This window comes from Suncus etruscus, chromosome 1, assembly GCF_024139225.1.
Source record: "Suncus etruscus isolate mSunEtr1 chromosome 1, mSunEtr1.pri.cur, whole genome shotgun sequence".
Lineage (NCBI taxonomy): Eukaryota > Metazoa > Chordata > Mammalia > Eulipotyphla > Soricidae > Suncus > Suncus etruscus.
This window is the reverse complement of record NC_064848.1, coordinates 4,810,444-4,822,445: the sequence shown is the minus strand read 5'-3', so window position 1 is coordinate 4,822,445 and position 12,002 is coordinate 4,810,444. Positions and strand designations below refer to the sequence as shown.

The following is a 12,002-nucleotide window of genomic DNA, read 5'->3' as shown; positions in this document are numbered from 1 at the left end:
GCCCCATGCAGTGTATTCTGTCTAGAAATGTGGCTAGCTGGATTATTTTCCAGTGGACCATTTATCTTATGTGCTTTGATAGATAGATCTTTTAATGTTCTTCCAAGTTGTTGACCTAGCTAGAAGATTCTTTGACATCTCTCTTATTTGCTTGTTGGTATCATGGCCCAACCAAGTGGAGACACCAAGACTGTGTATAGGCTGGTTGTTACAGTCAACTCAAAGAGAGCAAGGCATTTTATGGTTCTCATTAATTTCAAAATTAATGCTTAGACAGCCTTGACAGTCACCACACGTTGGCCCTTTTGTCTTAGATAAACTTTTATCGTGGTATAAAAAATAGGATGGAGTTGAAAAAGATACTAAGAGACATCTTTTTGTAAATAGTCAGGTCAACTTTAGTTCTCTTAGGTTTAGATATTTGGGGGGATTAGGTTGTGGAATGGGGGTTGTCTCTAGCAATGCTCAGGGAGTACTCTCCCAGTGATAATTGGACTAGATGGTTTAATGTGAACACAGTAGTCCTAGGGGCCACTAGGGGCATGCCTAGTGGTGTTTGAGAATTGGGGAAGGTGATAATGGTCTTAAGCATGCGTGATCTACACTCCATCCCTTTGTGTGGCCTCCCCTGCCCCTTTCTGGGTTTAGTTTTAACAACAGAAGTGAAATGGCTTTGATTAAAAAAATGATTATGTGTAGTCATGGTGTCCTATAAAATCTAGGTGGACAAAAACTCCAAGGCTGTCTAATCTAGCTATTCAGTCTTCCCTTAGGGCTATCAAAGTTTCCCAGTTAGTAATGTAGTTTTTTTTCTGATAGTGATTTCTATTAGGATGAATGCAATTTTAAAATGTTCTACAGGTGATTTTGCTATGCCACCCTGAGGTGGCCATGCAATGTGCCCCAGATTACTAACTGAACAAAATTGCTTAGTGAGTGTCTCCTGTTGGTAGGTACTGTCCTGCAGTCTCACAGGATAGTATATACATTGTACTTTGCAATTTACAGTCTCATAGAGAAATGACAAAAAAAATACACAAACAAGTTCTGTGACATAATTCGTGTTATGAGCAGATTACCATAATTTGTTTTTGTTTCATTTTGGGGCCATACCAAAGAGTGCTCGGGGGTCACTCCTGGTGGGACTCAGGAGACCCTTTGTGTGCCTGGGATCAAACTTGAGTCAGCCATGTGCAAGGCAAGCACCCTATCTACTTTCCTATAAAAGCTCTGGTCCTGAGGTGCTCTGCTGATCTCTATTTAACTCTGTGACTGGGCTTTCATAGCCACTGCTGCAGGTGCTTCTCTTCCTCCTCCCTTCCTTCATTTCTGGTCTGACTAACCTTAGGTGTAAAGAAGCATAACTATATTTTTCTGAAAAAATGCATCTCTTAATAGTTTCTGAGCACTCATTCTTTGAGTTTTCTTAGTTCCTCTCTGCTTATTTTTTATAGAAGTTATTAAAATTCCTCTTCTTCATTATTTTGTGTATCTCTGTAGGATCAAATTCTACCAATTTATAGTTTTTCTAGTATGACATTATTTTTAGTCACCTCACCTTTTTTTTTAACTTTTTTTGAGTGTCTTAATATCCCTTTTAAATAAGTTGTTAAAGAAAAAAAATAAAGTTTTATACTCAAGATGTAATTATTTCACATTAAACCTTGATTTATTTAAGGTTTTATTTTATATATTGGCCACACCTGACAGTGCTCAGGGCTTTCTCCTGGCTCTATGCGCAGGGATCGCTCCTGGTAAGGCATGTGCCGTAACTGCTGTGCAATTGCTCCAGCCCCTCACATTAAATGATAAAATGTGATTTATATAGATTTTTGATTAGCTCATCATTGTGACCAAGCAGATAAAATACAAGTAAATTGAGACACCAAGAAATTTTCCATGATTCAGATATTTTTTTTCACGCCCATTTGGCTGTCAGATACTGTTGTGATAAATGAAGTTGGCTTTTTCCTCTGCTGCTCTCAGAACACAAATTGGTCTCTGCTTTAGGTGGATGACTGTTCATTGAATGGCGCTCACTAATCCACATGCTAATCCTAGGCTATTACTGAATTCAAGTCCCACTGCCATGACAAGGCCTTTCCTAGACACTGTGGCTTTCTCCTTCTAGAAAAGTCAGATGATTCAACTGTTCACTTACCAACTTTTGGTGTTAGAAAGATTGATGAAGCTGTATTAAGGAATCAAATTTTATTTCTTGGAAGAAAGGTGTTTTGTAAATGCAATGAATCAAAAATGTTATTATTTCAAGTTGTATGATATAATGGACTATCTATCCGTGGTGAAACATTGCCTGGGCATTGTTTGGTTATTTCTGTTTTTACAATAATTGCAGCTATCAAATTGGGAGGCAGTGGTGAGAATAAAATAATCTAAGTATTTTCTAGGAAAAAGAATCTGTATGTAGAAGAGAGACAGATCGGCTTGGGGCAAGACTTTTGCTGTAGTTTCCTTTATAATTTAGGATTAGTAACTGTACTCTGCACCATATTAGTTATTTTCACAATTAAATCAGGATAATAACATTTTGTACAGTATTGAATACTTAGTCATTACTCAATAAATGGTAGCTAATACTAGTTAAACAGGTCTGAATACGACCAGTTTTTGTTTCATTTTGTTTTGGTGGTCACACTCAGCTGTGCTCAGAACTTACCCCTGTTTTTGCATTCAGGGATCACTCCTGGTGAATTTGGGGGATCAGAGAGAGTTCCAGAGATCAAACCTCAGTCTGCTGAGTGAAAAGGAAGCACTCTACCCACTGTACCATAACTGTAGTCCACAATTGTTTATATTTTAATTTACATTTCCACTTTAATCTTGTTCTACAAAGTTCTTATCTACTTCAGTGCATTGATTCTTAGAGGACATTTTTCAAGTCTAGAATCCTTGATTAAGGCATATCTTTGAAAGTGAAGGAATGTAAGTCCTGAGGCTCTATAGTTGTACACTTGAACACATTTAAGAAGTATTCAGAAAGAAAAACACGTATCTATCACTTTTCGGGGATAACTTAAAATGGTGAACATAGTCTTAAGGTTTGAGAACTGAAATATAATATAGTAAATGTGTGTCATAAATTACCATAAAATAACAGCCAAAATGATGAACACCCTTTATAGAATACTTAACACACACAAGTTTGTGGTTTGGGATGAAGGATGGAGTGGCATTTCTGTATGATCAAGGTGAAATGGATGTGGTTGTGTTTTCAGGTGTTCCCAGCCTTGGGGGAAGATCTGGTAGGGAGAAAGAGTGCCACCTAGGGGCGGAGGACTAACTTGGCCCATAGGGGACATTTTGCCTAGAAAAGGAACAGAATCCACAAGCTTTGCCTTTCAGGTGAGAGCACTGCTAGGCATAGTACATTAGACACAGTACCATTTCATATACCCCCAATCAGATAGATGTGTATAGGTGTAAATCTAGAAAGCAAGGTCTTCAGGATCTAATATTAGCCCCTTACCTAAATTCACTCACATAAAACAAAGGTTTCCTAAACTACGTAGACTACCACCTCCTCTTAAAAAAAGAAAAAAAATAAGCTTTTTAGCTCCCTGATGGAAATCTGACTTCTTGAAGTGAATGAACAAACTTCCCCTGCGGTGGCATTGTCCTCCTCCCTTTGGGGAACACTGACATAAAACGTTACGCCATCAAGGGGCCGGAGTGGTGGCGCAAGTGGTAAGGCATCTGCTTTGCTCGTGCTAGCCTAGGACAGACCTTGCAAGGTTCAGTCACCTGTCATCTCATATGGTCTCCCAAGCCAGAAGCAATTTCTGAGTGCATAGCCAGGAGTAACCCCTGAGTGCCACCGGGTATGGCCCAAAAACCAAAAAAAAATTTTATTTATGCCATCAAAGGTATTCAGAGAACACTTTTACATTCCTGAAATAATTCTGAGAGCTGATTCTTGGTCTTCTAGAAAAGGAAGAGAAGGTAGATGAAATTTAATTAACATGGTATAAGGCTTTATTTAACAAACGAAATAGGAGTTTATTTACCAAACAATTTGGCAACATTTTATTTTCTTAGCTGCACAATAAAAGCTGTATTCTCCCCCATCTTATGGGGGGAGAAAGACTAAATTTTAGAGTTCTGAAAGGATAACTAACTTTTCCTAGTACACATAATTAGTGAATACCAGGATTTATTTCAATTTATCTATTTACTTATTTTGGATTTTTGGGTCACACCTGGCTGTGGTTAGGGCATATTCATGGTTCTGCATTCATTCAGGGATCACTCCTGGTGGTGCTCAGGGAACCATGTGGGTTGCATGGATGGCATCTGGATTGGCTACTTGCAAGGTAAATGCCATGCCCACTGTGCTATCATTATGACGCAGATTTTTGGTAATTATCTGCAACCTAAGAAATTGAATTGTAAGTTTGGGGTTGGTCTTTCAAGCAGAGCTCGAGAGGCTTTGTAGCTCCACTACATTGTCAGCCAACCACCCAGGTCATTGGTTCAATGCAGGAGCTTGACCATATAATTGCTGGGCTCTGCAGTGCCCTGTGCAGGGGATCACATAAGACCTGGGATTGAATCAAGGTCTGGTTCATGCTAGACCTGTTTCCTAACCACTATATTAACTCCCAACCTTCTTATTGTAACTTTCAATTAGTGTACAGTTAGAGTGCATATTTGGGCAAATACTTGATTTTTTTTTTTCTTTTAAAGTGTTTGGGTCCCATCTGATGATACTCAGAGGTTACTCCTGGCTCTGCATTCAAGAATTACTCCTGGGAGTGCTCAGGGTTAGGGTTAGGAATATATGATGCTGGGGATTACTCAGGTAATCAGTTTACAAGGCAAGCACCCCACCTGCTATACTATTTCCCAAAACCTGAATTATAATTTTACAGATTTGGACTTACTCTGTCCACTTTATCCTTTCCAGTTCTGTGACATCAAAAGGTCTACTGTTCAGTGCATGTCTAGGCAGATAACAGAATGTACTCTAGGGTCACTGAAAGGGTACTCGAACATGCAGAAAAATACCCAAAAAACATCTCTGAAGTAATCCAAAATTAGTCTTACTTTATTTTGACTGTAGGCTTCATTGCTTTCCCTTACCATCTGACTTCACTCTCTTGATGAATGCCTTTGTCATTTGGCCAGTTATATTTGGGGGTAGAGGGAAATTATACAGGGAGCAGAATGTAAAGCGTGTAGAGACCATGTCTACACCTAAAGCAAAGGTGTATTTGCTTCTGCAATTTCCAGTGATATTTAAATGTGTCAGTGATACAGTCACTAAAAATTATGTCTTTCCTTTGCAGCTTAAAGAAGTCTTCTGCTGAACTGAAAAAAATATTGGCCAATGGCCAGGTAAGGCAGCATTCCAATTGAAGTGTTTCACCTGATGACAGCCCAGTTTTTATATCCACAAACTTAATAAACAGAGCCCATGAATTTCTTCTTGTCATAAATGAATTACATGGCTTAATTTGATTGGCAGAACAATTTGTAGTACGTTTTTCAAACTGTGCTAATGGGTTTCACTCCCAGCAGATTGAAGTACCACGTACACACCCCGCCGCCTTCTCAGCTGAAAAAAACTTAATCAATTCTGAACAAGTGTGTCAACCCGTGTGTGCTTGAAATGACCTGGTATCCTGCCGTAACTGTTTCTTTCATTATCTTTGGGGAGGAAAGGAAAAATCACAACTTTCTGATCTCAGCTCCTCCATTCGTTGTGCAACCGACACTGGCATTTTAGGGGAACAAAATAACAGTGAACCTTGGACATTTGAAATTCCTGGGTGCTGGCAGCCCTTTGGGTCTGCCTAGCCTTGAATGTCCGCTGAAAACTGAATGACCTAAGCCAGCCAGGGAGGGAGACGGGCCTGCAGGCCAGTTATTTCTCACTAATTCTGATACAAGTAAATGGCCACATCTGAAATAGTATAGAGCATTTACGCATACACTGGTAGATTAAGCTACCTACAGGGTCCTTGATTCTTCAATAGCAACATAAATGTGTTTTAATGTTTGTTATGGAGGAAGCTCTTTGATAGCCTGGGGAGGCAGGCGCCTGTCCGTTGCCATCAAGCCTGCCTATTAGGCTCTATTGACTGAGGCATCTGTGTCACTGCAAATAAAAGACTCTTATTGATTTTCTTAACTGCTGTTCACTTCCCGTCTATGTTTGGAAGGCTGAAATCTTAATTATCTCAGATGCTTATTCAGTACCTTCACACGCTGACCTCTCCAAGCCTCATTGGCGTTTCATGAGTCAAGTACTTGTAGTAGAGCATGTCAAGAAGATAAAGCTGGGTCCTCATGCTTGTCCTTTAATATCACCTGTAACTTTGTGGCCTAATAGATAGACAGAGCCAAGTGGGACTGCTTCTGTACTGGAAGCCTATCTGTTTTGCACACAATGCTTGAACACGGGAAATGCAAGTTTATCAGGTCCTGATACCTCAGCTTCACATGGGGAAGGTGGATTTTAGGCCCTAATATCCCATCTTTGGCAGAGGAGAATGTGGTGATGTACATGTAATCTTGATGATATCAACATATAAGACCATATTTATTGAATCCTTTTCATGTGAAGCACTTAAAGGTGTGTTCAGGTTGAGGTGCACTTAGATGTTTTTCAGAGGCTCTGTTTTTTTCCCCGGGTGTGAAACAAAACCTGACTAAAAGCAGAAATATTGAGCCTAGAATATTTATGTATCTTCAACATGCTCACATTCTAGTTACTAATTGTAATTTATGTGTAAGTCACTTGTGTTCTTCTGCTGGAAAATATATTTCAAAGTTGACATAAATTAAGAAGCTTTAACTAATTTGTCCAACCCAGGCAATGGAAAATAACCTGTCATAGATTTCTCTTTCAAAAATGAAAAACAGTTTATTTCTACTACCAAAAAAAGAGGGGGGGCTATCTGAAATGTTACTAATGTTTTCACAATAAACCTAGTATCATAAACATCTTAGCAGTCTGAGATGGAAGGTTCTCTCTAGTGGAAGATTGTCATGGTAAAGATTTTTGACATTTAAAGATGGTTTATTTCTCCCCCTTGGGAATGTGATTTCCTCCCAAATGCTGTGAGTGTTTTTTTACCTTTCAAGGATTAGATTTTATATATTATTAACTCTTATTCATAAGACAAATGAAAAAGAAATCAATTTTTACCTTTATAAGTCTTCAAAATACTCTCCTACTAATTCCTTAGTTCCTTAGTGATACGGGATCACTCAAGAGTGAGTGAGATTGCATTACAGTGAGGTTATGTGCGTGGTTGTAGCGTCAATAAATTTTTGGGCTGAACACTGACACTTCTGATATGGAAGGTGTAAGTCACATTTAACGATACTTTAACACTAGAGCATAGTATTTTTATTTCAGTGGTTTATGCTCTCAAGCATTAATAATGATTTGCCTTTCCACTAGCCTCCACTTAGATTTAATAAGGAATTCATATTAATCATTAAAAGAAAGGGACAAGATTCTTCAAGATAATCAAATATTGACAAGTTAGAAATAGCTTTCTGCCGGGGTTCATTGATATAGGTTATGTGATATAAATATTTATTTCTTTTCTGTCACTCAGAGTAAATGCCACCAATTGATTCAGCATTGATATAGTGTCAACAGTTCATAAGAAACATTTGACTGGCTTGTGTTTTCCGATTAGTCTCTGCTCTATAAAGTGGGATTTACTAAATCTCTCCAATTGTCTGCTCATAGAGTGTGACTGCTCTCTGAAACTATTATTGCTTCGATTTGTGAAGCAAAGGTCTAGTGATATGACTCGTTTCTGTCAGACCTTTACATAGAAAATAAGGATTAATTGAGCATTTTTATTTTAATGATTTAGAAGCAATAGGTACTGATTCTTCTTAATACAGGCAGACAATAAACAAAGCATATTTTCTTTGCTGATCCATAATTGAATTTCATTTTATTTTGCCATTAATCCCACTAGTTATATTAAATCAAGCATTTAAAAAATTAGTACTTAGTCTTTGAGATAGAGAAATTATTCTTCTTTTATTTATCACTTTATAGTAGAGGAATCCTTTTTCTAGTTTGGAAAACCCAAATCAGAAGAGATTTTTGGCATGTTTCATTAAGAACTCTAAATCTTACCACTAGTGTATATATATATATTTTGGTTGTTCTTGCTGGATCTGCACTCAGAAATTACTCCTGGCAGGCTCAGGGGAATATGTAGGGTACCAGGGACCAAGCCCAATTGGTCAAGTGCAAGACAAGTGTCTTACCCTCTGTACTCTGGCCCTGTAGCACCACATTTGAATGCTGCTGTTTTTGTTCTTATTTTAACAACTTCAGATATTTTTGAGAAACTATTTTGTGGGTAGAAAAAATGTTGAATTTGGGATGAGGAGATTATAGATAAGAGGAAAATAGATAACCTCTACTTCAGACAAAAAGACCAAGCCTGGTCCTCATGCTTATCTTTTAATAGCACCTGTAACTTTGTGTTTTGGTCAAAGTGGACACCATGAATAATAACTATGTGGTAATAGTTCTGGAAAACTGACTTATCTAACATATAATCCCTTGAACACAGTTTCAGAAAGTAAGTTTTCTTGATAACCAGTATATGAAAACTTCAGATTTTTCTGCTCTATCTTAGCTCTCATAAATGAGGTTGCTTGTATGTCTAAGCATGGCTCCCATCTGTTTCCACAGACACGGCCTTTCTACACACAGCTTTTGTACCGTTTCCTCTCTGACACCAGCAAAACCTGTCCACCTCAGTTGCCACTGGGATGCTCCCTCATCCCTCATAGCTATTGTGTTTTTTAAGTCAAACCAAGAAAACAGGGCATAGTTTTTAGTCATGTAGTATCTTTACTGAATTAAAGCTTTATTTTACCTTTTGCAGGGGTCTCAAACTCGCAGCCCGCGAGCCACAAAAGGCCCTTCGTACAACATTTTGTGGCCCTGTCCTAGAGGAATCTTTTTTTGTTTTGTTTTGTTTTGTTTTAGTTGTTTGGGTCACACCCCCCAAAGTTCAAGGTTTACTACTGACTTTCCACTCAAGGATCACCCCGACTTTACCTCTTGCTGCTCCCACGTAAATTGAGTTTGAGACCCCTGAAAGAGTGGTATGATTTTTGAAGTCTTTCTTTTCTTAAAAACATAGGATTTAGAGTTCAAAGCAATAGTACATCATATAGGGTACTTGCCTTGCCTGTAGCCGATAAAGTTTCAATCCTCAGCATCCCATATGATCTCAAGCCAGAAGTAATTCCCTGAATGCAGAAGTAGGAGTAAGCCCCGAGTATCGCCAGGTTTGGCCCCAAAACAAAAAATAAACAAACAAAAAAACATTGTGGATAAAATTGGAGGGAGGACAACCCTGGTGTTGGGAATGCCCCTCATTCATTGTCACTATGTTCCTTAAATATTACTGTGAAAGATTTATAATTCACTTTGGTCACAATAAAACTTTAAAAAAAATTGCTTTAAGCTGTTAGTGCTCTTCAGTTGGATTTTTTTCCTTCCTGTGGCCAGGGGCAATGGATGAAGAGGATTGTCCTTCCTCACCTAAACATGAGATCAGCTGCTGAGATCTGGCAAGGGAGTAGGTTGTCCAAAAAAGGACTGAGTGAGCACTGGCTGGAGCTTGTTACTGGCTAGTTGTGAGGCCTAAGTAAACTGGTCTTAAATGCTCTAACTTCTGTGACTTTTATGTCACTCGATTTCAGTGATAACATAAAATTATCTTTTGCAGGTTTACAAACTCCTCTTTTTATTTTTATATATCTGTTCTGGTTTTGGGGCTGCCTTGGTGGTTAGGGGTAATCCCCAGTAGAACTTTGAGGACCATAGGATGCCGAGGATTGAGCCTGGGCCTCCCACTTCCAAAAATGATGCTACAGCCCCTGGCATTTTCTTTCTGATTCCAATTTGATTCATAATAATGCCTGTCCCTGTGCTTCAATTTGAAAAGTTGAGTCAATATGTTCACTTAAACTTAAATGGCAAATATTAACTGCTTATTCATAAGTTTTAATGAAATTTTTCATGCTTAATAACAGTTAATCTCTTTTGGTCAGAGATATGAAATATCTTAAGTATTTACAACGAATTCAGGAGCTTGGATCTAATTTTACTTTGTAAATGTTTTTTTTTAATGTAACTATTTGAATACTGTATAAAAATTAGCAGTCAAATAAAAAATATTTTGTCATAAAAACATCTGTTAATTCATATACTAGGCAAAGGTCTAAATTGTAGTAACACTGAATACAGGGTTTTTTTTTGTTGTTGTTGTTGTTGTTTTTTGGTTTTTGGTTTTTGGGTTCCACCCGGTAGCGCTCAGAGGTTACTCCTGGTTCTACGCTCAGAAATCGCTCCTGGCAGATTCAGGGGACCATATGGGATGCTGGGATTCGAACCACTGACCTGCATGTGAGGCAAAGGCCTTACCTCCATGCTATCTTTCCGGCCCCTGAATACAGTTTTTTTTTTTTAATGCCGTGTTTCTAAAACTTGTTCAAAACCATTTTTGTCTTTTGTCTTACAATATCACTCTGAAGTAATGGATTTGAAATTTCCATCCTTGTATTTGGTAATTAAATATGCGTGCAGGTATTTTCTCTTTTTTCTCTTTCTCTCATTCTCCCCTCTGCCTCCCTCCCTTACCCTTTCTCTTATGCCTCATCACCCATCTCTTCCTGCTTTATCAGCTTATCCCCTGACTGGATGCCCACCACTCTGAGTAGTTGGGGTACTTGAAGTTGGGTAAATGATTACCACTTGTCTGTGAACTCTATGGTTATGAGAGGTAACAAAACTATGTGACATTAAACAGTTGAAACTTTCTAGAGTTATGCCACACCTTCCCTCTTTTCCCTTCTTCAACATATTTTATCTTTTCTTCCTCCATTAAGACAGAGCAAAAATCCCTCCCAAATATACAGTCTATTCTGTGTGGTATATTATTGGGTGGTCTTCAGGTCTTTTTACTTAAAAGACCGTGATGGATGATCAGATGTAGATTTAAAGGAGTAGGATCATAGATTGTACTTCCAGAGGATAGATAGTTCATACTTACATCCTGCATCCCCTTAACTCTCAGTGCCGCTAACTTGAGAATAATTCTGAACTTGAGTGTGGAACATTTCTTTTCCTAGAAATTCTCTTTAAGCTGTAGTGGGGTGGGGGTGCATGTTTTTAGGGAAGGTAATGGTACAAAGTAGGTTGTTTTTTGGGCCCGGAGAGATAGCACAGCGGCATTTGCCTTGCAAGCAGCCGATCCAGGACCAAAGGTGGTTGGTTCGAATCCCAGTGTCCCATATGGTCCCCTGTGCCTGCCAGGAGCTATTTCTGAGCAGACAGCCAGGAGTAACCCCTGAGCACCACCAGGTGTGGCCCAAAAACAAAACAAACAAACAAACAAACAAAAAATTAGGTTGTTTTGAATCTTGTTCAGGCTACCTAGAGAAATGTTTTATAGAAATTGGTCTACCATCAATTCATACCCACAGTAAATGCACCTTTTATGTGTATGTCCTTCATATTCATTGATCAAAGTAAACCTAATAGCAGTTTTACTAGTTTAGCATCCCCACTTACTCTATGTACTTCCTGTTGTTTTAAAATTTATCATTTGCTTCCAATTGAAGAGCCATTTCTCTTCCTTTATTCATACTTTGTTTTAATACAGCTTTCGTAAACCTTTACTAGTAATACAAAATATGAAGAACAAAATTTCTCTCAATAGGAAAATTGTGGCCAATTTTTCTGATTTATCTGTCGTTTCTTCTCTGACCCTAAATATAGTAATTAGCTGATTGCAAATTGCATCAGTCAGGTTGTACTACAATTAAATTGGGTCCTGAACTGGCCCTTGCACATTAATCTGTCGATATTCTTTGAGGGGTTGGCAAAACAGCTCGGAAAGGAAGCTGTTTCTACCGCCGGTACTCTACTTGTAATTATCACTGCTCTCTGAAACTTCAACCTCAGAAATGTATAGAAGAAAAAT

The 12,002-nt window shown here is 38.4% G+C and overlaps 1 protein-coding gene across 1 annotated transcript in view; it reads left to right on the top strand.

Moving 5' to 3' along the window:
- Positions 1 to 12,002, top strand: part of MAP2K5 (mitogen-activated protein kinase kinase 5) — a 261,121-nt gene that overhangs the window by 57,524 nt on the left and 191,595 nt on the right. Inside the window, exon 8 of the mRNA XM_049782784.1 lies at positions 5,307 to 5,355. Within this exon, the coding sequence (XP_049638741.1) occupies positions 5,307 to 5,355 (49 nt within the window). The remainder of the gene's footprint in view (positions 1 to 5,306; positions 5,356 to 12,002) is intronic.